The sequence below is a fragment of the Arvicola amphibius genome, chromosome 1 (assembly GCF_903992535.2).
Source record: "Arvicola amphibius chromosome 1, mArvAmp1.2, whole genome shotgun sequence".
Lineage (NCBI taxonomy): Eukaryota > Metazoa > Chordata > Mammalia > Rodentia > Cricetidae > Arvicola > Arvicola amphibius.
Window position 1 is genome coordinate 7,629,386 of NC_052047.1, and position 26,756 is coordinate 7,656,141.

General features: G+C 46.9%; 1 protein-coding gene across 1 annotated transcript in view; it reads left to right on the forward strand.

Moving 5' to 3' along the window:
- Window positions 1-733: 733 nt before the first annotated feature.
- Hpse (heparanase) overlaps window positions 734-26,756 on the forward strand; it is a 34,501-nt gene continuing 8,478 nt past the window's right edge. Inside the window, 9 exon segments of the mRNA XM_038345378.1 lie at window positions 734-1,001; window positions 10,025-10,170; window positions 12,136-12,261; window positions 17,762-17,935; window positions 20,459-20,627; window positions 21,735-21,782; window positions 23,158-23,251; window positions 23,707-23,816; window positions 25,748-25,862. Of these exon segments, the coding sequence (XP_038201306.1) occupies window positions 787-1,001; window positions 10,025-10,170; window positions 12,136-12,261; window positions 17,762-17,935; window positions 20,459-20,627; window positions 21,735-21,782; window positions 23,158-23,251; window positions 23,707-23,816; window positions 25,748-25,862 (1,197 nt within the window). The 5' untranslated portion in view covers window positions 734-786.

A 26,756-nucleotide genomic window follows, 5' to 3' on the forward strand; every position in this document is an offset into this window, starting at 1 on the left:
GTTTAAGCACTTGGCGTTTGCCATCATTATAAAGTTGAGGCAACAGCAAGAGGAATTTGCTCCTAATTCCAAGGTGTTTTAACCGTCGGCTGCCTAGAAGCATCTTAGACTGCCTGGAAGACTCCTAGACTCTCCCAAGTGCTCTTTTTAAGAGCTATTTGGGGGTGGGGGGGAGAGGAAGAATAATTTTGAGGGTTGATTTCTAGCTATGTTTTAGCGGATGCTCGGATCAGATTTCCAAGCGACAATGGGATACCTGAGAAGCAGATCCTAGGCAGAGGACACTCTAGGTTAGTCAGTCTTAGGAAGGCTCAAGTGACAAGCGTTTGAAGGCAGTTGGGAGTAAGGGTAAGGGCTGACTGAGTCCTCAACCAGTGCTTTTAATTCGGGGGCAAGTCCTGGCGCTACGTGGAAAGGACCTAGAAGAGGAGATAGTGTGAGCAGGACACCAGGAAGCTGGGTCCCACCCCCTTGAGGCTCCGGGGCGTTCCCTCCCCTGGCTTCCCAGGAGCTTGGATTTTGGCCACCTCCGCATCCTTGGAATGGGTGTGGATGATTTCAAAAGAGGACGTGACCGCTGCAGCCGCCGAGGAAGAAGTCAGCACGGAAATGGGAGAGCTCGCGGATGGGAGGGCGGGGAGAGAAGGGCGCTAGGGGAGGGACGCAGGGGAGGAGTAGGAGGATGGAGCGCCACGGGAGAGTACCGAGCCTTGGCGCCAGGGGCAAAGCAGGACCGGGTGCCGGGGGCGGGGGCTCCCACAGCTGCTGGCGGTCCAGCCAGGTGAGATGTGGCGGCTGCTGCTGCTGCTGGGGCTCTGGGGGCTCTGGGGACCGCTCGGTGCCTTGGCCCAGGGCGCCCCAGCCGGGACCGCTCAGGCCGAGGACGTGGTGGACTTGGAGTTTTCCACCGAGCAGCCGCTCCATCTCGTGAGTCCCTCGTTCCTGTCTGTCACCATTGACGCCAACCTGGCCACCGACCCGCGGTTCCTCACCTTCCTGGGGTAAGTGCAGCCCCTGATCCCACCGCGCCTGTCCACCAGTCGCCTCTCACACTCACGAGGGCCAGCCACTCTCTTGGCTGAAACAACTTTGCGTTTGGTCTCCCGAGCCTGCCTCTCTTGTACAGCCAAGCCCCAAAAGCTTTTTCCTGTTTGATTTACTCAGCGCTGGTTGCCTGGGCACCAGCCAAGCCCAGGTTGAGAGAAGGTTTGGAGGATAAAACCCAAAGCTGTCACAAGTCCCAGCACTTCAGCTGGAGCATTTGAATTTGCCTCAGTAGAGGACAGTAAGCTCTTTAAACTCTCTTAGGACATTTAGATTTAAAAAAAAAAAAAAGCCACGAAAGAAAAGTCAGATAGAAAAAGCCCCTATGGAGAACATCCATCGCTCATCTTGCTGTTTTTAAATCATTTAGATATAAGGGCGCTGGGTGTACCCGCAGTTTGATGGAGTGTGTGAGTAACGTGCAAGTTTGAGGCCAGAATGGACCAACCGGGTGGAGGGGGACAGGAAGTGGGAGAGGAAAGAGATGCCTTGGACTGCATGGTGCTTGTAAACCCAGCACTTGGGAGGTAGGAGGATCAGGAATTACAGGCCATCTTTGGCAACACAGCAAGTGTGAGGCCAGACTCGACTAAATTGGAGGAGGGGGGAGACAGGGAAGAGAGAGAAGTCTGAGACTAATTGAGAAAATTGGGGATCAGTGGAACGGGACAAGAGAGGGCAATGGGGGTGAATATAATCAAAATACAATTTATACACTTTCAAATGAGTCATGATGAAAGCCATTATTATCTATAATTAATATGTGCTAATAAACTTTTTAAAAAGCTTATGTTTCTCCAAGATGAGGGTGCAGACTGGATGCTGCTCATCAGCGCAGGGTTTTCCCTTCTCCTGAGAAAACACACCTATCGCTCCTCCTCCATGAGTGCAGCCTGTCCCCAAGGTGAAAGACACCAGGCATACTCAAGGTCATCTAAACCATGGAAGGATCCAGAGGTGACCACATCTTTTGTGGTTTTGAGACATTGCCTTACCATTAACTCAGACTAGCCGTGGACTCATGATCTTCCTGCCTCGGCCTCTTGAATGCCACCACACTTACTGCACTTACCAGTCCTTTATGTTACTATTGTCAAAGGTGACACTGGTTGTACAGCCTGAACCCAGCAGGTGTCCCCGCTGACTTCACATGGAGTCTCACGGTTAAGAGTCTGACAGTCCAGCCACCCTGGTTTTCACAAATGTGACTCATGGGATTGGTAGGATGATTTGACAAGATAATAAGTACTCACTACAGTGTCTGAAGGTTAAGCTCATTGTTTCTTCTTGCCCAGTACACACCAAGTTCTGGGTTCAATCCTCAGTACTACATACAACTAGGCTTGGCAGCTCACAACTCTTAATCCAATCCTAGAACTGAGGAGCCAAGGGGAGGAGGATCAGAAGTTCAAGGTCATCCTCAGCTACGTAAGCGGCAAAGCCAGCCTGGGCTACATTAGACTTTGGAGAGAGAGAGAGAGAGAGAGAGAGAGAGAGAGAGAGAGAGAGAGAGAGAGAGAGAGAGAGAGAGAGAGAGAGAGAGGAAAGCAAGCAAGCAAGCAAGCAAGCAAGCAAGCAAGCAAGCAAGCAAGAAAGAAAGAAAGAAAGAAAGAAAGAAAGAAAGAAAGAAAGAAAGAAATTTAAGGGTCAAGTGTGATGGTGAACACCTTTAATCCCAGCACTTGGGAGGCAACAATGAAGAAGTTGAGGTTATGGGAGATTAAATAACTTACCCATGGTCAGTCAGTAGCAAATAAAGGCTGTAGTGATGAGTTGAGCGGGCCTGCTTTTTGTCTCGCAACCGGTTAGCTTTACACCCGAATTAGTAATCTGTGTAGCACCACGAGGTGGTGGCTTAATGGGAAAGATCCTAACCTGTGTCCGTCTAGGGTCGGAGAATCATGGCGACTGCCTGAGGCGTCTTCCTGACTCTGCTTTCTTTCTCCCACAATTCTGTTCTGTTTTCCCCACCTACCTATGTTCTGACCTATCAGGCCAAGCAGTTTTCTTTATTAATTAACCACTGAGAGTAACACATAGACAGATGACCCTCCTACATCAAAAGGCAGTATTTGGAGGCAGACTCTGATCACAGAAATAAAGGCTCACAGAAGAAAACAAGCCAGCGATTATTTTCTAAAGGAAGTACAGCAGAGTATATTAGGAAAAGATTGTCTAGAAACAAATTGATAGACTGATTTAAAGAAAAAAAACTGCCATTAACATACAGATAGAAGACTTGGTGCCCAAACCTCAGCAGTGCCTCCAGGGAGGGCTGAACAAATGAACTCGGCTGGGGTGATTCTGTTACAGGTACTAAACAAATGGAAACAGGTCTCTCACATTTGTAACCAGAGAACAGACAGTACGAAGAATTTAAACGTTAATCTTAGAAGACTCTAGAATTGAAAAGGAACATCTGTTAAATTTCTCTTCCCTGGGGAAATTAGTCAGAATATATTCTCAGCCTGGATTAGTGCAGAATACCAAAGAGACCCCGGTCCCAGAAACAACATGAATTATAATGTCAGCCCCATATGCAAGGCACAAATGGAATTTTTAACTTTTTACAAAAAGCAAAAAAAGCTAAACATGATTGTTAGCTAGAATCCTAGCACTTAGGAAGCAGAGATAAAAGGATGACATGTTCAAGGTTAGCCTGGGCTACACAGTGAGGCCCTGTCTCAAATAGCAAAACACCAAAAAGTGAACATAGACATCCGTAGGAAGAAGCATGTGGCCGATAACACTTGCCAGTGCTGGGGACAGAGTCCAGGGTCTGGCACACTACAGCCCTCTCTGCCACTGACCTGCACCCCAACCCAATATAAAAACAGTAACGAGGTAGTTCACATTCCCTTTCTGAACTCATGCCTCTAAAACCTTGGGATTTATGTTCACGTCATGTCTCAGTTCAGCCCCACAGAACTTCAAGGGTCCAGCAGTGCACGGCTATTGTATTAGAGGGCGCAGCTCTGTTTGTAACAAGACATGTGCATACACGGCTGTAATTTCCTCATGGAGATGAGACGATATATAATGCTGAGGATTGATAGAAATTGTGAGTTCTACAGGGCAAAAGCAGCACTGTACAACTGTCTTAGTTAGGGTTTCTGTTGCTGTAACGAAACAGTGTGACCAAAAATCAAGTTGGGTAGCATGGTAGTTTCAATGTAATTGGCCCCCATAATGTCATAGGTGTGGCACTATTAGGAGGTGTGGCCTTGTTGGAATGCTTCTGGTCTATTGGAGGAAGTGTGTCACTGGGGGCAGGCTTTGAGGGTTCCTATGCTCAGGATACCGCCCATTGTCTCAGTCAACTTCCTGTTGCCTGTAAGATGTAGGACTCTCAACTACTCCAGCACCATGTCTGCCTGTGTGCTGCCATGCTCCCTGTCATGATGACAATGGACCGAGCCTCTGAAACTGTAAGCAAGCCCCCAATTAAATGTTTTCATTTATAAGAGCTGCTGTGGTCATGGTGTCTCTCCACAGCAATAAAAGCCCTAATGAAGGCAGGGAGGAAAGGGGTTATTTGGCTTACACTTCCAGATCATAGTCCATCATTGGAGGGAGTCAGAACAGAAGCTCAAATGGCAGGATCCTGGAGGTAGGAGCTGATGCAGAGACCATGGAGGAATGCTACTTATGGGCTTGCTCCCTGGGTTCTTATAGAACCCAGGACCACCAGCCTAGGGATGGCACCACCCACAATGGGCTGGGTCCTCCCCCATTGGTCACTAATTGAGAAAATGCCTTACAGTTGGATCTCATGGAGGCATTTCCTTAGCTGAGGCTCCTTCCTCTCCGATGACTCTAGCTGTGTCAAGTTGACATAAAACCAGTCTGTACACCAACAAAAAAAATGTAGGTTTTGCTTGCTTTGTATAGTAATTTGCTTCTTTTTCTTCAGTAAACATTATTTTTTGCCATTTCAATAACATTGGTGGTGGTTTGAGAGAAAACGGCCCCCAAAGGGAATGTCACTATTAGAAAGTGTGTTCTTGCTGGAGTAGGTAAGGTCTTGTTGGAGCTTTCCTATGCTCAAGCTACTCCAAGTAAGACAGTCCACTTCCTGTTGTCTTCTGGTCAAGATGTAGCCAGCACCGTGTCTGCCTGCATGCCGCCATGTTCCCCACCATGATGATAATGGATTAAACCTGTGAACTGTAAGCTGCCACCTCGATTAAATGTTTTCCTTTACAAGAGTTGCCATGGTCATGATGTCTCTTCACAGCCATAGGAACCCTAACTCAGATGTCATTCATTAATAATTTTAATAATTAAATTCCCACATCTTTATTGACAGCTGTGTTCCATATTTGGAGAAGCATTTGTTACCAGTATAAAGTCTGTGCTTTAGTAGCCGGTGTGTTGGTTACTTTTCTGTTGCTGTGTCAACATACCACAGTCACACGCAGAGGAGGGAAAGCTTTGATTGGGCTTGGCAGGGAGGAATGGCAGCCAGTGGCCAGAACCGGAAGTAACACAAAGCAAAAGAGCTAGGCAAGTGCTCTACCACCGAGTTAAATCCCCAGCCCTCCCTTTTAAAATAATCCCTCTCTTTCTCTCTTTCTTTTTAAGATGTATTTATTTATTTATTTATTTATTTATTTATTTATTTATTATGTATGCAGTGTTCTGCCTGCATGCCAGAAGAGGGCACCAGATTGCATTATAGATGGTGTGAGTCACCAACTGGGTGCTGGGAAATGAACTCAGGACCTCTGAAAGAGCAACCGGTGCTCTTAACCTCTGAGCCATCTCTCCAGCCCCGTTTTTTTAAAAATTATTTTTGCTTTATGCATGTTGGTGTTTTTCCTGCACGTATGTCTGTGTGAGTGTGTCAGACCCCTTGGAACTGGAGCTACAGAGCTGTGAGCTGCCATGTGGGTGCTGGGAATTAAACCCTGGGTCCTTTGGAAGGGCAGCTAGTGCTCTTAACCATTGAATCATCTCTCTTATGCCTTATCTTAAAATTCTTCAAAGAACACCATTGTCTGGGGACCATGTGTTCAAATAAGTGCACCTATGTGGGACATTTCTCACCACCAGACCCACATCGCCCAGGGCCGCAGGGCCCTTGTCTATTACTGAGAGAAGAGATTTTGACTGAAAGGAGACAAAGAACTGAGAGTAACTACAGGCCTGATCCCTGTTCCATCCCCTGACTGACCTATATTGGTGCCTCCTTGCCTCCCAAGCCATTCCACCATGCTCCCTGGAGCCTTGAGCTTGGTAACCCTGCTGTCATTCCCATAGGTTCCTTTACCCCTACGCCCTAGCTAACTGAACACTTCCTTAAGACTCCTCTGCCCCTGTAGACACGTTGAGTATGAGTTGTTCATTTTTTCATACTCCGTTCGTGTGCCTGCAACTCCTTCCAGACAATGGTTTGTGAGTCCGCATGCAGACTGTGGTAATTCAAATCCCTCTTGGCTTGTTCCCTCCGGTGAGTTAGCTTAGCTCCTTTTTGTTTAGGCTCCATATTTATGAAGTCAGAATAATAATGATACCCACGTCACTGTGATGTCCAAGCTGCCTAAAGCGCTGGATGAAACCGCCGTGTGTTAGAGATGGTTGTTATGACACCAGTGTGGGTTCCCCACCAGCCCTCATTCAGCCCTTGTCATCCCCTGGTTCCCTGGTCTCCATATGGATTAAACTCTGTCACTGTTCTCAGCCCCGAGTCCCACTATCTTCTTAGGTGACATCAAACACAAGTCTCTCAGAAAACAGATCCTCAGCCTTGGGCCAGTTTGCATCGCGCCGTGAAATGTGACATTTCTTCTCAACCCCGCGTTCTGTGGCATCACACTCACGCACCATGGAAACTGGCGAGCACGGAGGACCAGGGTGCTTTTTAGCTGATGGTTGGCTGTTAGCTCACGCTGCTTGACTCCATGTCAGCGTGTAAACATCGTGAGCTTGTCTTGATTCTCTTCAGCTTCAGTAACGTCACCTCTATGTGTGAAACGTAAAATTCCAACGTGGTGCTCATGGACCCCAACTCCATGCCTTCTCAGCTCCTTTACGTTGTAGCAAAAGTAAATTCTCAGCCTCCTGCTTTTCAAAAAGCACCTCCCTGAGCAGCTGCCTCCTCTCTCTATCTCATCCATAGCTGAACTTCTTGATTTGTCGTCCAAACTGTCCTGTGATAATAACCTCTGCTTCTGCCTCACTGCTCTCTCTGAAACACCAGCTGTCACTCAGTCCATCCTGTATTCTTCCTTTAGAATCTCTGGGGTGGCCCTTAAATCTGGAAATGGAAATACAATAGCATTTAGTGCATATTAATAAGGCTCCTTTTCTCTGTGTCAAAGATAAGCAATATATTTTTACCTTAAAGGTAAAATAAAGACACCTGCGGGCTGTTTTATTTAGTTCTTTTTTCCTTGACAGCCTTCTCTGGAAAGGGAACAGCTGCAGCTGCCTTACACATTCTTTTATTTCCATGGCACCGTGTGATGGGTGTTTCCCCCTTCTTTCTCCTGCATATGACTGAAATACTGTGCCTTTGATCAATTTTGTTTTGATGGCAAGTTTTGCAGCTGTGTTAAATCTGTTTTTTTTTTCAGACGGCATCAATATTGTCTTCTAAGAACACAAAAGAAACTTTGCTGCAAAGGAGACAAACACAAGGTCCTGACGAGCAAAACTCTGAGACATACGACTTGCTTTATGTGGCAATGGCCGTAGCAATGAGTTTTAATGTCATCTTGTTCAAAAACTAGTCATTGGCTGGCCTCCGCTTGCCCTTTCTCAGGCTAGCTTTCTTTGTTCATTCACTTAACAAATATTGGCCAAGCACTGCTGTGTGCCAGGCCCTCGTCTAGGTCCTGGGGAGAATCCAATAGACCAGACAAGGTCCCTGCTCTCAGGGAACCAGTACCAGGGGCAGCAGCTGGGAGAGGCAGAGCAGTGAGCCACACGAGGAAGCCGATTTCAAAGAGTGGGAAATCCTCCGCAGGACACGAGGCAGGTTGGGTTGATGGGGGGTGACCCATGATGCTGCAGTCCATACCTCTGGGGATCAGGCTTTGGTCCACCTGTGTCTGACGCAGGCCATCAGTTGGTGCTACAGCTCCTTTCCCCTCCAGTTCTCAAAGGACACCACACTTGCCCAGCCTCAATTACTTACAGATAGTAGCTACATAAATCTAAATGGATTTCCTCATCATCAAACAAAATAAAAATGCCAAGGACCGGAACCAATGCCCGGCTAAAGTCGGGGTGGTATAAGGCCTGAGTGACTCTGAGCAAGTCCTTCGTGTGGACTTTTTTGGGCTTTGTGTTGGCGTTCACGGGCTATGTGGCTATTATGTTTTGTTTTCATTGAAATATTTATTCATATCTTTAAGATCCTTAAACATTCATAATTGCTGTACTGAAATGCTTGTCTTGCATATCAGCTAAATTGCTTTCTTCGGCACATATAACCGTAGGGCGCTGGTTTCTGGAGGAGGCATGTTGTCTTGGTGGTTCATGTTTGTGTTTCTGAACTGGGCTCTAGGCGTCTGGATATGACATTTGTGTGTTTCTTTACATAAATGTCTGGTCTCCTTTGCTGCTTGGGTGTCTGGTGCTTTGGTTGCTGTCACTCAAATCTGACAGGTTGTGAACAAGCAGAATGACACATGGCTTTTTCAGTCGGAAGCCACTCTGGGTTTCTGTGTTCAAACTCTAACTGGTCCCAGATCTGAAGTTCTGGTTGGGACTCTTGAGTTTATACTCCAAGCAGTCCCAGACCGGTGAGGAGGGTGGGGTGGGTGGGTGGGTTGTAGGCTATAATTGGGACTGAGGTCTCCTCAGTGGGGTCTGAGGTCTGATTCCACCAGAGGGGGGCAGAACCAGAACTAGGGATATCTTGGGTAGCCAGGATGGTTGCCAGTCCCAAAGGGATGCAGATAGACTGGGAGTGGGGGTGATGTGGGTAACAGTGGTGGTACTAGGGGTACTCTAGTGATATCAGGATAGAGAGAGGAGGGGAAGGAGAGCACAGGGCCCCTGCCATATGTAGTTAGTGGCTGCGGAGTTCATAGAGGGCATCAGGTCTGCAGGTAAACTGTGGCTGTCATTGACTGTACCGAGCAGTCTCCAGGACACATCCCCAAGCCCGGATGTGTTTCTTGAGTTCCATTCACAGGTGGATCTGGGGGCTCGGTGTCCATTTATGTATTAGTTAGTTTTGTCAACTGCTGGGACAAGATGCCTGACAGAATTATTTAGGGATGGAAAGGTTTGTTTCAGTGTGTTGTTCAACACCTCAGAGAGGTCTCGCTGGCAGGAGCCTGAGGCAGCTGGTCACATGGCGGCGTCTTCACAAAGAGAAGAGAAATGAATGTTCACTTTCTCCCTTTTATTCAATCTGGGACCCCAGCCCATGGGATGGTGTCACCAACATTGAGGGTAGCTTTCCCCTCCTCTGTTTAACTTTTCTGGAAATATACTCCCAGACATACCTAGAGATGCGTTTCCATGGTGATTATAAATACAGGCAAGTTGACACTGAAGCATTAGCCACCACAGTTGGCATCTCAGTTTCTACAGAGTCTTCCGCCCCTTGCTTCCTCCCCCATTCCATCTTATGACCTCATCTCAGCAGATGACAGCGCCGTCTTCCAAGGCACGTCCCCAGACTCACCCTTGACTCTTCTGACCCAGGTGATCACTAAATCTTTGATTTCTGTGGATAAATATGTCTTGAGCTGTTCTCCCTCGACCACCCTGGGGCGGAGAGCAGCTAGAAGTTAAGGAGTAGGCCCACCAAGAGAGAAGGAAGTGAAAATATTTAGCTGGACTTTCTCAGAAAATAATAATTACAAGTCAGAATGGTGGCGCACGCCTATAATCCTAGCACTCTGGCACAAGGGCAGAGGGATCCCAAGTTTGACGCAAGCCTGGGCTACATAGTAAGATGTCTAAAAAAACTGAAATCATAATAATTATTATTATACTTTCCTGCTTGTCTTCATAACAGCTCACCAAGGCTCCGCACGTTAGCCAGAGGTTTATCTCCTGCGTTCTTGAGATTTGGTGGTACCAAGACTGACTTCCTGATTTTCGATCCCAAGAAGGAACCAACTTTTGAAGAAAGAAGTTACTGGCACTCTCAAGTCAATCACGGTGAAACTTAGAAAAGATTATATATTTTAGTTAGCCTGTGCCGGTCATGAGATTGCTTCGGGAAAAGGGTGTGCTCAGACCTAGCTATTAGACAAGCAGAGAACCCCAGGGAGCGAGGAAGCCGTGGGCCGCTTTCCTGGGGCATGCAGGGCATGACCCGGGGTTAAAAACAGGCAAACAGTGGCTGTACCCGAAAATAGCTGGTTGGAGGGAACACATGGGAAGAAATAGGGTCAGACTGGAGAGTGTTTAGAGGTAACAGCATAGTGATACACAGAAGCACATTATTATGTACAGAGAGTGGGAGGTCGAACAAAGAAACCCAGGAGAAAACTTTTGCCTGAGCACGATTTGATTTACTGGGTGATGGGTCTCGACTTCATTGGCTGATTCTGAGCAGTGGGGTCTTGGGGCCCCGACCTTAGCCTCTGTCTTTAACAAGTTTTTCAAACAGTTCTAACACGTAAGTGTGTGGACCTCACCTGCCCTTGGGGACCTGAGATTTGTCCGTGACCGTCAGAAGTGCTGTGAAGCCCAGATGTCTGTCAAACTATTATCTGAACAATTGGGAGATACATTGTATGTCTTCCACCTTAAGAGTGTGTGTATTTCGTTTGTTAGTGAGTAGCGTTTAGTTAGTTCCTATATTACATATTCCTTTCGACTCACTCTCTCCAGTGAGAAAGTGTTCAGAGCGGTCATCCCAAACTGGAAGAGTAGTGATTAGGAAGGAGCAGAAAGCAGCCTCCATGGCCTGCTTTAATGATAAGGTCGAGGAGTTTACTCAGCCTGGCTCTTGTCCACCAGTCCTAGATGCCCTGGTCCTCTTTTTTGGCCATTTGACTTTTCTGCATTTCCAGTCTAAGTTTAGATGGGACCCCAATCTTCACACCTCACTTTTCCTCATCCTGGGGCAGGTGAAGGGCTCCCCAAGAGCCCCAAAGCTCCTCTGAGGCACCCTTTGAGAGCAATGGGATAGAAAAGGGACTCTCTGTCAGCTGGTCACAGGGCGGCTTCCCAGAAAGGAAGTCATCAGCCAGTCTCAACTGGTTCTGCCAGCAAGCGCTGGCACCCTGGTGTCTTGTGATTAAACAGTGCAGGCTTCCTGGGAGGAGAGTGGGGCTCCCGTGTGCACCCCGGGGTTCCGGAAGCTCAGCTGGTACCAGCCTTCCAGGGAGAACAGTTGGTAACTTACCAGTTTGGGCCCATTAGCTCCAATTCATTAGAGAAGAAACCACTGCAAAACAAGTACCGTCCAGGTATAGCAACTTTCTACATGTTTTGATGTTTTTTTTTTTTTTTAATGTGTATGGGCTTTTTGCCTGCATGTATATAGTTCACTACATGCGTGCCTGGTGCCTGAGGAGGTCAGAGATGGGGCTGGATACCTTGGAAGCGAAGTTACAGGCAATTGTGAGCCACCAAGTGGATCCTGGGATTTAAACCCAGGTCTTCCACAAGAGCACCAAGTGCTCTTAGCTGCAAAGACAGCTCTCCAACAGTTTGTTTTGTTTCTAAGGCAGAGTCTTGCTGTGCAATCAAAGCTGGCCTCAAATTCACGTGATCTTCCAACCACAACCTCCCACGTGCCGAGATGACAGGTGTGTCAGCACAGCCAGCTGTATTTGAAAATGGAGCTGCATTCTGACCTCCATCCAGCTCTCTGATACGTTCAAGATGCTAAGGGGATTTCTGAGTTAGTAAACCATCTGAAATCACGTCTAGTGTTCCACGTTAGTGCTCACCCAATGTTTCTTAGGGAAACTGCCCGCTGCTTGTTTTCTTGGAAGTCGTTAGTCAACAGATGTGGCACATGTAATAATATAACTTTTCCTGATTTTGTACTTAATAACTTAACTTAATTACCTTTCTTAACTACGTAATAGTTGACTAAACATTCAGGTTGGATTTCAACTCATCACTGTGAAGATTGTGGTCCTGAGCTCTTCTCTCTTTCACCTGTAGATATTTGCCAGTCTGAGCCTGTCTCTGCCGACGTGGTGAGGAGACTCCAGACGGAATGGCCCTTCTTCGAGCTGTTTCTGCTGAAAGAACAGTACCACAAGCAGTTCAAGAACAGCACCTATTCAAGTAAGAAGTGCAAGTGCCTGCAGGTGTTCCAGCCGCATGCGTGTTTGGAGGGACTGCCTTTGGTCTGTGATACCCTACAGCAATATATAGAAAGTTGTGCAGTACTTAAATACCATCAAGAGCTAATGAGGAGTTTGGGGTGGGGAGTGGCTCAATGGTAAGATGCTTGCCGCACAAGCATGAGGATCCCCGGCATTCACAGAAAAACTGGGTGGTTTTTTTTATGTGAGCAACCCCAGTACTGAGGCAGGTGGATCCTCTGAGCTAACTGACCAGCTACCCTAGTCAGTTAGTGACGTTCATATTCAGCGGGAGACCCTGTCTTAGAAAACTCAAGAGGGGGCTGGTGTGGTTGAGAGCAGGAATGTATGGTTCAGTGCTTCACGGCACGGACTGCTCTTCCAGAGAACTGGGGTTTGGTTGCCAGCACCCACATGAATGAGTGACTCACAACTGCCTGTTACTCCAGTTCCAGGGGCTCTGACACCCTCTTCTATCTTCTCTGGGCACCAGGCACCCATATGGTACACAGACATGCATTCAGACAAAACACCTACACACATTAAGCAAGTCATTTGTTAAAAGTTATTGTTTGTTATTTGTGATGGGTGGTGGTAATTTGAAAAAACAGGAAAAACAGAAAGACATTCAGTTTTGACCTCTGACCTCCATAAGCATGTGCATACACATATACTGCACACATGAACACACATGCATGTACACACAGAGAAAGTTAATGAGAGAGGCTGGCATACAGCTCAGTGCTGCAGCACACTGAGCGTGCGTAAGGCTCTGACTTTAGTAACCAGCATCTAGAAAAGAAGAAGCAATACGTGGAAGATCTGGAACCCAAAGTTTGTATGGCTTTTTCCTCGACTTCCACTTTGTCTGCTGGCCACAGAGTGGGATTCAGAAGCCAGCCATGGGAGTCAAGATATGAATATAGTCTTCATGCAAAAGGAAAATGTGGAAGTGTAACACCGAAAGCTCACCACACTTCCTTATTCTTCTGTTTCTCCTCTCAGAAGGATGGGAAACCCCTATGGGTGGAAAATCCTGAATCTGAAAGTCCAAATTTTGAAATCCTCCAAAGTCCACTGTTTTGAGTCTCAGCTGAATAAGAGACATGCAGTTGGTAAAGGTTAAACTACTTCAAATCCAAGCACATATGCATTGTAAATGTTCAGATCCAAGCGTGGGAGCTAAATATTTGACCTACCCATATGACTTGTTTGTTTTTTATTTTATGAGACAGAGTTTTTCTGGGTAAAACTTGTAAAGTTTTCCTTGGCTGTCCTGGAACTCACTCTGTAGACCAGGCTGACCTCGAACTCACAAAGATCTGCCTGCCTCTGCCTCCCGAGTGCAAGGATTAAAGTCGTGCACCACCGCCCCCCGAGTCTTAGGACTTTTAAAAAATACCTTATTGCTTGTTACCCCGCCCCCATGTAACCCTCCACTACCTTGTCCCCATCTCTCACCACAGTTTAACCCTTTCTGTTCCATTGTTCCCCTTTACCTCTTTATACCACTGTGTCCAAACTCCCCTGCCTGGCCCTGGGAAGACCGTCCCTTGGCCTCTTTCTCTATGAGTATTCTCATAGAAGAAGTCAAAACAAAAATCCAGAAACAAGAGAAAACATGTGACGTTTGTCTTCCTATGTCTGGGTCACTTCGCTGGTAATGATTGCTTCCAGACCCACCCGTTTAGCTACCAATTGTATTCTTAACCGCTGAATAACTTTCCATTATGTCAGCGTAGCTCATTCTCATTATATTCATCATTGACGGACATCTAGGCTATTTCCATTTCCTGGCTATTGTAGTAGAACAGCAATAAATGTGGATGAGGAGGGTATCTGTAGGAGGACACAGAGTTCCATGGATGGGTATCTGTAGGAGGACACAGAGTTCCATGGATGGGTATCTGTAGGAGGACACAGAGTTCCACGGATGTGGATGAGGAGGGGATCTACAGGAGGACACAGAGTTCCACGGATGTGGGTGAGGAGGGGATCTGTAGGAGGACACAGAGTTCCATGGATGTTGGTGAGGAGGGGATCTGTAGGAGGACAGAGAGTTCCATGGATGTGGATGAGGAGGGGATCTACAGGAGGACACAGAGTTCCACGGATGTGGGTGAGGATATCTGTAGGAGGACACAGAGTTCCATGGATGTGGGTGAGGAGGGGATCTACAGGAGGACACAGAGTTCCATGGATGTGGATGAGGAGGGGATCTGTAGGAGGACACAGTTCTTTGAATATAAGCCCGAGAGCCGTAGAGTTGGATCATGTGGTATCTCTAGTTTTTTTTTTTAAGTGCCTGCACACTGCTTTCCATAGTTTCTGCACCTGTGTGCACTGTCACCAGCAGTGGATAAATACTAAGTGTCCCCTTTCTCCCACATCTACACCAGCCTTTGCTGTCTTTTTTTTTTTTCTCTAGCCATTCAATGTAGGGTGACATTGTCCTACGAGACTTTAAATGAAGCAAGCAAGCATTCATCACTGACTATGGAATGTTTTCATCTAAATAATGATGTCTGATGCTCTTGCTTGGGGCATTCTGAGATGACGAGTGTGAGCTGTCATAACCAGATGCTTCTTGTTTGTCTGGTTTTTTTGAATCAGTGTCTCTCTATGTAGCTCTGTCTGTCCTGAAGCTCACTAAGTTGACTAGGCTGACCTCAAACTCAGGAAAATCATCTGTCTCTGCCTCACGAGTGCTGAGATTAAAGGCGTGTGCCACCACACCCAGCAATCTTTAATGTTATTATTGAAACTGTTTTGAGGTCCATCCAAAGAAGACAATGAACTTAATTGATAAATGTGTGTATGTTGGCTGGTTCACCCACTCACTGTTTCCTGGCCCTTCTCTCTTGCCCTCCTCTTTCCTAAGACACAAGCATATCAGGGTTTGAGTCACAGCTCACAGTGGCCTCTGAGTACTCAAACGGAAAAGATGGGAGTCACACATCGCTCACTCTAAGTCAAAATCCAGATTAAACGTGAGGACGGCTTATCCAACACTGAGGCAGACTGAACCCTGAGCCTCCGGCATAAGATAATTAGCCATGCCCTGAATGCAAAAGGAAGGCTCTTTAAGAAAATTGAACTTCTACTCCAGTGAGCATGCAGATGATAGAAAAGCCAGACAGCTTTATCGAGGAGGTGTTAGTGGTTGGGATGGAAGATCAAAGTAGCCACAGCACTCCCTTCATCCAAAATCTAAGGCAGAGCAAGCCCTAATGCTCCTCAGTTCTGTGAAGGGAATAAAGAAAGGATGCTACACAAGAGGTTTAAGGGAGCTGAGGGGTACCGTTACAGCAGCAAATTAGCCAGACGCTCTAATGAGGTGATTGGTGAAGCAGCCTTATTCTGGAAGATACGGTCTAGGACTTCCATAGCTGAAGAGGAGAGAGACATTAACGCTGGCTTCAAGCCTTCAGTGGTGGCTGACTTTCTTAACATTAGGGACCAATACAGCTGGTGACCTTAAGTGGTAGCCATAGCTCATTGACTAGTTCAAAAGATTGTCTTTAATCTTTGTGCTGCTCTATAGGGCTCTGTAGATATAACAAACCCCAGTCACAGCTTGTCTGTCTCTAATGTGCTCGACTGATATTCAGGACCACCATTGAGAACTATTGATCAGGAGGGTGGGGAGATTCCTTTCAAAATCTCACTGCACACCAGGGCACCCAGAGCTCTCCTGGCAATGTGCAAGCAGGCTAAGGCAGTCTTCATGCCTGCTATCACAGCACCGCTGTGGGTACTGTTAGTGGCGTTCATGATTGATGGAAGGACCTCACAGTTCGGAAGGAGGTGCTTCCGACCCTCAGGGAAGGCTTGGGAGGAAGAAACTGCAGATGGCGTTAGACTAGTGAGAGAAGCGACTTGGTTTCATTTTCTCTGACAACAAAACTTGTGGCAGCTGAGGAACTGTGCCTTGGGGTGAGCGAGGATGAGGTTCTGTGAGATGGATCAGCTCCTGGGGAAGAGGCAGTGGACGGGGGAAACAACAGGGCCAAACTCGGCCACTGCACAAGCAGCTGACAAAACAGTGGCAGGCGCCTTTAATCCCAGCACTCGGGAGGCAGAGGCAGGCGGATCTCTGAGTTCGAGGCCAGCCTGGTCTACAAGAGCTAGCTCCAGGACAGGCTCTAAAGCTGCAGAGAAACCCTGTCTCGAAAAACAAAAAACAAAAAAAACCAAAAAAAAAAAAAACAGGCAGGTGGCCATGGGTATAACTGCGGGAACTGAGCTATGGTTTGCAGCAGGCTCTAGAGTCAGCTCTACGCTTTTGCTAAGTGCTTAGGGCTGCACTGGCTCTTTGGTCTACGTGTATTACTAAGAACTGTGGGGGAACAGCCCCCACAAACCCAGTGTGCAGTTAGGCAACACTAACTGTTTGGTGCCATTTGGATGTCATAGGAAAGCGAGTGTGGAGGTTTGTGTGTGCTCTGTGATCCCAAGCTAGAGGCTGTAAGACCTCGTGGAGTGCTAGTGGCCGCACTCCAGAGTGTCTCAAACCCCAGTGTGTCACTCCTTGCTGATTGTCCACAGTTCCGTAGAAGTGACACCGCAAATGCCACACCTAATACCTAACAGTCGCCAGAGTTGTGCCCCTCAGCACCCTTCGTCAGCGGCGTTGGACACGAGGCTTCGCCATGGTGATTATGAGGGTCATTCGAGCCAAAGACGTCACAGCCGGACAGAGCAAGAGCCAAAGACGTCACAGCCGGACAGAGCAAAGCTGCTTTTAAGGAGGAAGTTTTGACACTTACCGGATAGAGAGGTGTTTGTTTGTTTCCAAAACTAGAAGAGTTCCTGAGGGAATTTCTGCTGAATAACGATTGGAGAATTCATATGCAAAACACCTATAATACCCAGTTCAGAGACCACACTTAAACTGTATTGCTGAGGCTGGAGAGATAGATGGCTCAGTGGTTAAGAGCACTGGCTGCTCTTCCAAAGGACCCAGGTTCAATTCCCAGCACCCACATGGCAGCTCACAAACACCTGTAACTCCAGTTCAGAAAACTCGACATCCTTTTCTGGCCTCTGAAGACTCCACATGTGTGTAGTGGTACACAGACATGCATGCAGGCATGTTGGGTGGTTGCTTAGACACATAAAATAAAAGGTTTAAAATCTTAAAATTGTATTGCTGACACTCTCAGAACACAAGTAAAAACCTACAATCCCAACACTTAGGAGATGGAGGCCAAAGGATTGAAGTTCAAGGTCATCCTAGGCTATATAATAAGTTTTATTCCTGAATAGAAGAATCCAGGTCTCCTCTGTGGTAGTCAGCTGCTCTGCCAGCTGGGCTAGACCCCAACAAGGCTTTTCTCTCTTGATTTGCGCATCCACTTGTGTCATTGCTTATGCATAATGACAGCCATTTATTAGGAATGAAAACCCATGAAGAACGAGTCGGGAGGTCATCTTTATCGCGGTGCCAACACAACTAAACACCACCATTTGTCTCCCAGGGAGCACAGTGGACATGCTGTACAGTTTTGCGAAGTGCTCGGGCTTAGACCTGATCTTTGGTCTCAATGCTTTACTAAGAACTCCAGACCTGCGGTGGAACAGCTCCAACGCTCAGCTGCTCCTGGGCTACTGCGCTTCCCAGGGCTACAACATCTCCTGGGAACTGGGCAACGGTATGTACCTGGGACCGTTTCATTCACAAAGGAATTCCCTCACTGTTATTTGTCCTCTCTGTTATTCTTTCCCATGTTAGTAAACAGACTTCTCCCTAGACACATTTATGCACATGCTCAGCAATGGAAGGAACCGCATCAGCAGAAAGAGCCTCTGAATCCCAGAACCTATGGATAATTCCAGTCTGTGTGTGTGTGTGTGTGTGTGTGTGTGTGTGTGTATACACATGTACCATGTGCGCACCACGCATGTGCACACGCTTGTGTAGATGTCGGGTCAGGTGTGTCCTCTGTCGGTCTTCACCTTGTCTGCGGCAGGGTCTCTTACTGAATTTAGAATTTGGTGATTATTAAATAGACTGGACAGCCTCTGAGACCTGGGATTCTGAGCTCTGCCCCACAGCAGTGGGATTATAGGCTGGCTCCCACACCAACCATTTTGTGTGGATGTCGAAGATTTGAACTCAGGCCCTCTTGCTTCCCACAGTCAGCACTGTGCTCCAGAGCCCTCATCCTGCCTTTATGTTGGTCATTAAGTTTTCTTTTTCTTTTTTTTTAAAAAAAAATGTGTCTTGAGCCAGGCAGTGATGGCTCACACCTTTTATCCCAGCACTGAGGAGGCAGAGGCAGGTGGATCTCTGTGAGATCAAGGCCAGCCAGGGCTACGCAGAAAAACCCTGTCCTCAACACTGCCCCTTCACAGTTTTAGATTGTTATTAAGTGTGTGACAGGGAAGGTCATGGGCCACAGCACACACACACACCTATATAGCTCAGAGGACAATTCTGTGGAGTTGGTTCTCTCCTTCCACCTCTACAAGGGCCGTGTGGTAAATGTTTGCCTAGCTGAGCCATTCTGTGAGCACACCCTTATGTCAGTTCTGCGGTAAGAAAAACAACTGGGGCCATCGGACTCCCCAGCTCCCAGACTCCCTGGGCTTTGCAGACTTTAAATGTACTGTGCTTGGCAAATGGAACTCAGTGCAACTGTGAGGGTGACGGCTTGCTTCTCTCCTTCTCTTCCTTTGTTTCTTAGTCTGTCAGGTAATCTCCGTGTGGTGGTTTGAATGAGAACTGCCCCCATTGGCTGCGGTGTGTGTGCAACTTGGTCCCCTATTGGAAGAACTGCTTGCAAAGGAAGTGCAGTCTTGCTAGAGGAATCACCCCACATTCTCTCTCTCTCCCCCTACTCTCTGTGTATGACTAAGATGTGACCTCTTGGCTGCCTGTGCTGGCCACCTACGCCGGTGCCTCACCTCTGGAACCATAAAAACAAAGAAATTATTTCTTACATGAGTTGCTTTTCAGTTATTGCAACAAAAATAGCTAATATACTCCAAACCCCAGAGTATGCTCAGGCTGTCTAGAAGCTGCCACGATAGATTATAGGCAGTTGTGAGCGACCAGGAGGGTCCAGGTCATGTGGAAGAGTAGTCAGTGTTCTTAAACTGCTGAGTCATCTCTCCAGTCTCAAGGAATTTATAAGTTCTGACTAATATGCTAATGATCAGTCAGGTTTGTTCAAATTATATAAGAATTTTCTGTGCATCAAGCAATAAAGCTAAATATAACGTACAGAAATAAGATGCAGGCATTTAATGAACACAGCTGTGTAAGACAGGCCCTGCTCTGCACGGGAAATTCTTCTACCTACCCACTCTTTTCCTTTCTTGTTTTCTTCTTTGCCTCAAGTATATATGTGTGTGTGTGTGTGTGTGTGTACATGCTTGTGTGCAGGTGCTCATATGCATGAACTGCAAAGACAGAGAACACCCTAGCATGTCCTTCCTTGGTGCCTTCTACTTATTTGTGTGTGAGAGAGACACGGTCTCTCATTGGCCTGGAACTCACCTTGTAGACAAGGCCTCAGAGATTGTCCCGTTCTCTGCCTCTCCAGTGTTGGGCTTACAAGTGGGCCAACATGTCTGACAAGGGGTCACCATGTCTGACAAGGGGCCACCATGTCTGGCAAGCGGGCCACCATGTCTGGCTTTTTTACATGGATTCTAGGGAATCATTCTCTGTCCTCCTGCTTGTGAGGTGGGTATTTTATCAATTGAGCTGTCTCTAGCTCTTCGTTTTCTTTTGTTCTTTGTAGGTAAATAATAAATTGGGCTACTAAAAAATGTCTATAAACTGTTTCCAAATGCCCATTGGTTTAACACCTATTAGTAACTTCAATTTGTTTGCTCCCTCCTTGTGCCATAATTAAAATGTGTGTTTCTAAACTCTCTTTCTTATTAACAGGGTGGCGGGGAGGTCCTACCTTTCTTGACTCTTATGTACATGGTGTTCTGTCTGCATGTATGTTATGGGTATCAGATGAGCTACCTGTGGATGCTAGGAACTGAACCCAGTCCTCTGGGAGAGCAATCAGCGCTCTTAACTGCTGAGCCATCTCTCCAGGCCTTTTCTGACTTTCAATTCTGGGCTTGTAGTTTGAAAACTGTTTGTGGCTGTATGCTTGAGTACGCTCTATTTAGTAAAGCATGTCTAGGTGAGTTTGAGCATTGCTGTTTTCCAGAGCCCAACAGTTTCTGGAAGAAAGCTCATGTTTTCATCGATGGGCTGCAACTGGGAGAAGATTTTATTGAGTTGCGTAAGCTTCTGCGAAAGTCAGGTTTCAAAAATGCAAAGCTCTATGGTCCTGACATTGGTCAGCCTCGAGGGAAGACGGTTAAGCTGCTGAGCAGGTAGGAATTGGGGGGTGTGCAACTACTTTCTCCTCCTCCCTGTTTTTTTTTTTTTCTCGAGACAGGGCTTTTTTTGTGTAGCCCTGGCTGTCTCAGAACTGTGCAGATCAGGTTTAGAACTCAGAGATCCGCCTGCCTCTGCCTCCTGAGTGCTGGGATTAAAGGTGTGCACCACCACACTCCAAGTGCCTTCTACTGTTTCTGTTTTTATTTTTTGAGACAGGATTTCTTTCTGTAGCTTTGGAGCCTGTCCTGGAACTCTCTATGTATACCAGGCTGACCTTGAACCACAGAGATTGGCCTTCCTTTGCCTCCTGAGTGCTGGGATTAGAAGTGTGAGCTACCACCGCTTGGCGTCTTATTTTTCTAATGGTGAAAAAAAATGTGACCTTAAAAATTAGCCCTCTGAGCTCAGTTCAGATGATCCCAATTTGTCCACAGCACCCAAAGCGTTTTGGAGGGGTCAGTTAAGCAACATGCCTTCTATCAGGCCTGGCCGGGGGTATCGGGGTTCTAGAGATTCATTCCTTTCAGCTGGTTTGATTTCACTCTTGTTGGTCTTGAGGTAAACAATGACCTGGAGTTTGTCAATGACTTCAGTTTTTCCCACGAAGTGGTCAGGAGAGCTGGATGCTAGCCTAAGGGGTCAGGCTCCCTTCTCCCGGGGATGCTCTGGCAGAGGTTGAGTTGCCGCTGCAGCTGCAGGGTCGTGGGCCGTGGACGGTGGGTGGTGTGCAGCTTCTTCTTCTGTGGCTGTGGATGCCTTTCAGCACTAGCTTCTTGGCTTTCAGTGGAAGTGACCTTGACTTCAGCTCTGAGAGGGACAGGGGCTTCTTTGCTTTTGGTGCCCTCTTGGCAAGAAAGCAGAACACTTTTTCTTATAGATAACCTGTCCTTTCCCGGTGGAAAATCCACTGTAGCCACATTAGTTTGCACTTACGTTGTTTACCGAAAGAGAAAACATTGGCTGAAAATTCCAAAGCTATGACTAGGGTGTCTGACTGAGACTCACATCACACTCAGTTATTCCCAGAGATGGAACGCTTCTGGAAATTGGCATCTGCTTGTTTGAGGGTAAGTGACCCCACTGTGGATCTTCCTTTCCAGTTTCCTGAAGGCTGGCGGGGAAGCGATCGACTCAGTGACGTGGCATCAGTAAGTACCCACACTGATACAATGTCTCCATTACTAACTGCTGTTAAACTCTGCATGCCTCTGGGGTGACGGACAGCAGCTAATGGGCTGGACTTGCTGGTCTTACAGAGGACATGGGTTCAGTTCCCAGCTCACAACAGCCTGTAACTCCATTTCCACGGGATCTAATACCCTTTTCTGGCTTCCAAGGGCACTACACACATATGGTACATATAAACTCATGCAAGCATATGTTTACACATAAAAACTAAAAATCAGCCGGGCGGTGGTGGCGCACGCCTTTAATCCCAGCACTCGGGAGGCAGAGGCAGGAAGATCTCTGAGTTCGAGGCCAGCCTGGTCTACAAAAGCTAGTTCCAGGACAGGCTCTAGAAACTACAGGGAAACCCTGTCTCGAAAAACAAAAAAAAAAAAAAAAACCAAAAAACAAAAAAAAAACAAAACTAAAAATCAGTTGGTGTGGTGATGCACATCTTTAATCTAGGCCTTCAGGAGACAAAGGCTGATGGGTCTCTGTGAGTTTGTGGCCAGCCTTGTCTACATCATGAGTTCCAGGATAGCCTGGGCTGCAGAGTGAGACTCTTTTTCTAAATAAATAAACAAATAATATTAAAAAAAATTCTAGAGGTTTGGGAGTAACACTCACCTTTAATCTCAGCCCTCAGGAGGCAGTGACAGGTGTATCTCTGAGTTTGAGGCCAGCCTGATCTACACAGTGAGTTCCAGAATAACCAGAGCTACACAGGGAAACCCTGTCTTATTTTATGTTTGTTTGTTTTTGTTTTGCTCTTTTTGAGACAAAGTCTATGTAGCCCTGACTGTCCTGGACCTTTCCATCCAGGCCTTGAAATCTCAGAGCCCCCTGAGTCTCCGCCTCCCGAGTGCTGGAGTTGAAGGCAGGCAGTAGTACCATGCCCATTCTAGTCACACTTACTGCCAGTTTTCAAGAAGTTATTTTTGCCTGGCTGCTGATTGACTTTTAAAAGCTCAAGTAATAAATGAGCAGCAACTTGAACATCATTGCACAAGGGTTGTTAGCAGAACAAAGGAATAATGCTTTTTAAATACTGTGGCAGTTACTACAAACATGGAGGCACATGGCCAACTAAGCCGTGAGCCACAAAAGCAGTAAAACCATGCTGGGCACAGAATAAGAAACACTGGGCACCTGTAGCTTTGTCTGTCTCTGCTTAAGGGGGATGGCTGCCTTATAGTCACTTGGCTGTACAACGGCCCCTCCCCACGTTAGCTCCTGTCTGGGAGGACTTCTTGCTTTGTAAAGCGCAAGTGAGAAAGGGTAGGAAGAAGCACAAGGGTCAGACCTGGTGACTTAACAGCAGGAAGTAAACTGCACATTTTTTTCTGAATTATTTAGCTACTACTTGAATGGACGCATTGCCACCAAAGAAGATTTTCTGAGCTCTGATGTGCTGGACACGTTTATTTTATCTGTGCAAAAAATTCTAAAGGTAATAGTCTCACTAAATTTTTCACCAATACCAGTCTCTGGGTTGTAGTCTAATGATGCCTGTGGATATATATATATATATATATATATACACACACACACATATATATGTATGTATATATACATATATATTTTTTTAATTTCAAAGGGTAAGCACTGCATCTTATTCCCTGGTTTCCTCCTTTAAAAAAGCGTTGGATCTTTTTAGTTGAGGTAATTAGAAATTAAAATGCTTCTAATGGCCTTTCAGTTGAATGAACTGTTGCAGACCATATTTATTTATATTCCGTCTATAGCCTACTAGGCTCATAAAAGATACTGGCGAAGACCCTGAGCATTCTAAAATTGCATCTGTAACTAACAGTCTGGAGAGGCACAAGCTTGCGTGCTGGTCACATTCAGCACCGAGGTGGTTGACTTGTTTGCACTGACTGTGGGACTCTCCTTGTTCCCCAGGTGACTAAGGAAATGCGACCCGGCAAAAAGGTCTGGTTGGGAGAAACGAGCTCTGCCTCTGGGCTGGTGGTGCACCCCTCGCTGTCCGACACCTTTGCTGCTGGCTTTCTGTGAGTGAATGCTGCCCAGCTTTGGGCTCAGATTCCGGCTCTTTCTCCCGTTCTCTAATGTTAACTGAAACCCGTGCCAAACACAACTTCTGGGACAGAGCCCCTTAAAATTTTGTGCCAGGTCTTACAAAAAAGAATTTCCAGGCTTGAGGGATGGTTCAGTGGTTAAGAACACTGGTTACACTCCACGGAACTGGAGTGCGAGCCCCAGCACCCACACGGTGGTTCACAACCATCTCTAACTCCAGTCCCGGGAGATCCAGTGCCCTCTTCCAGCCTCCACAAACTCCAGGCATGCTCCCGGCGTACAGACATACAAGCAGGCAAAACGCTCATATGCTTTTGTCTGAAATGGTTTGCTAAACCTTGTTGGACATCTTTAATTGTGTTGCTAATCAACTGTTGCACACATGGATTGTTTCAGGAAGTTTGGGTGGGCATGATAGCACACATTTGTAATTCTAGGAAGCTGGGGCAGGGGGATTACAAATTCAAGATCTGACTGCGTGGACTACAGAGTGAGTTCAAGGCCAGACTGCACAACTGAGGTCTCAAAACACAAAAAGTAAATGAGGCCTAAGGCTATAGCTCAGGGATAGAGCACTTGCCTAGAATGCTCGGAGTTCAAGGTTTAACCCACAGTCGGACAATGACAACCAGGAGGATGAAGGGAGGAAAGTTATGCTCTAAAAACAGGTCAAAGAATCCTTGTTAATTAGCTTTCTGTGGCTGTGAAAACCCCCGAGTTACTGATTTAAGAGGAGAAAATGTTTACTGTGACTTGTTTCAGAGGTTTCAGCCTTTGGCCACCGGGTCCCGTTGCCTTTGGGTCTGTGGCAGAAGCACATGGTGGAGGGAACTGCTCACCTCATGGGTGATCAGAAGCAAATGACAAAAGAGGAGCCAGGAGGGCCTGATACCCTTGGAAGGGTCTGCTTCTTCCGACTAGGCGGTGGTACCTAACAACAGTACCAGAACTGAGGTCCGGCTCCAACACAGCAGCCTTGGGAGGCCATTTAAGGTCCAAACCATACATAGCGTCCCTCTCTAGGAAAGCTCGCTCTTTTCCCAGGGTGGAGGCTTGCCTATAATCCTGGCATGTAGAAACCCACAGCAGGAGGATCAGGGGTTCAAATGAAACCCTGTGGGGAGAAGCAGGGCAGGCAAGGAGAAGAAAGAGGAAAGAAAGGTTGAGGAGGGGAGGGAAGATGTCACCCAGAGTTTCGGCTCTGAGGATGCTCGATGTGCACAGAGCAGCACTGCAGACTCTCAAGACTCCTTGTTGTCCGCCGCACGGGCATGGTTGCTTTAGACCAGGGGTTGCTTATTCAGTGCCGCGCTGTTCCCATGCTCTTCATCCTGTAGCCTCCTGGGCCTTTTTCTCTTCCATTCTTATTCTTTTGTTCCCACCATCTTCCTTGTCACAAGTAAGAATAAAACACAAACCCTTCAATGTTCATGAGGGTGCAAGGGATTGAGAAAAGAATGAAGAGTTGACATTCATTGAAAGTGTCAGGGAGATGATCATAGCGGTTTGGTTGTGGTTCTGTGTGGCTCATATTTTGACCACTGTGTGTGTGTGTGTGTGTGTGTGTCTGCACGCATTGTGGGGTAGAGAAGCAAGAACACGGGAACTAGAAGAGGAAGTGTCTACAGGGGTGGGAGCTTCGTTCTGCTCTGTAGAAGTCGTCTCGCTCTGGAGGAAACTCACTTGGCTTGTTAATGTCATTCTCAATAGAGCATATTGTCATATGGGAGGGTGTGCATGTGCTCCCTTGTTCACCATCTCATTTGAACGACTTATTTGTAATTAATGCTATCCTTGCAGTTTCCTGTTGGTTCCGCCCACACACACGAGCAGATCTGTGTGTAATTGGAGTGGAATGACGCTGCTTTCCAGTCTAAAGACACTGTGTGTCACTCTGTCCCAGGTGGCTGGATAAACTGGGCGTGTCGGCCCAGGTGGGCCTAGACGTGGTGATGAGGCAGGTGTTCTTCGGAGCAGGCAGCTACCACTTGGTGGACGAGAACTTCGAGCCCTTGCCTGTAAGTGACCCCACCTTCCTGTGCCTGTGAACAGATGGGGGTCTGCTCTAGGCCCTGTGCTAACCTCCCGGGAATAGTCAGTCCCCACAGTAAAGAGCCACGTGTGAGTTGGGCGGTGGTGGCGCACGCCTTTAATCCCAGCACTCGGGAGGCAGAGGCAGGTGGATCTCTGAGTTCGAGGCCAGCCTGGTCTACAAGAGTTAGCTCCAGGACAGGCTCCAAAGCTACAGAGAAACCCTGTCTCAGAAATAAAAAACAAACAAAAGAGCCATGTGCGGCAGCACAATTAGCTGAGAGGGCCTTACAGATCATCCCGGGGGTGTGTGCATGCATGTGTGCATGTGAGTGTGTGTGTGCATGCACATGACTCAAAAGAAGAAATTAAGAATCAGGAATCACTTTTAAAATATTGTCCACTTGCCAGGTGATGGTGATGCACACCTTTAATCCCAGCACTCGAGAGGCAGAGACAGGCTGGTCTCTGAGAGTTCGAGGCCATCCTGGTCTACATAGTTAGTTCTAGGACAGCCAAAGCTGTTGTACAGAGAAACCCTGCCTCGAAAAAACAAAAGCAAAAAAATTGATAATGATAATAAAATAAATAAAAATAAAACATCGTCTACTAAGAGTATGCTATACATTTTATTAAACATTTGGATGGATGTTTTGCAAAGCAAGTTAAACCTAAAATTGAGTTTGAAGCCAGCTTGAGTTACACGAACCTGTCTTTTATAAATGGAAAATATGTAAACATATAAAATGACATTTGAAGATCAATTATTCTAAGGATATTTTAATGGTACATTTATGCTTTTATATTTTTATTTTATATGCATGGGTGTTTTGCCTGCATTTATGCGTGGGCACCACCTTCATACCTAGTGGTTTCAGATC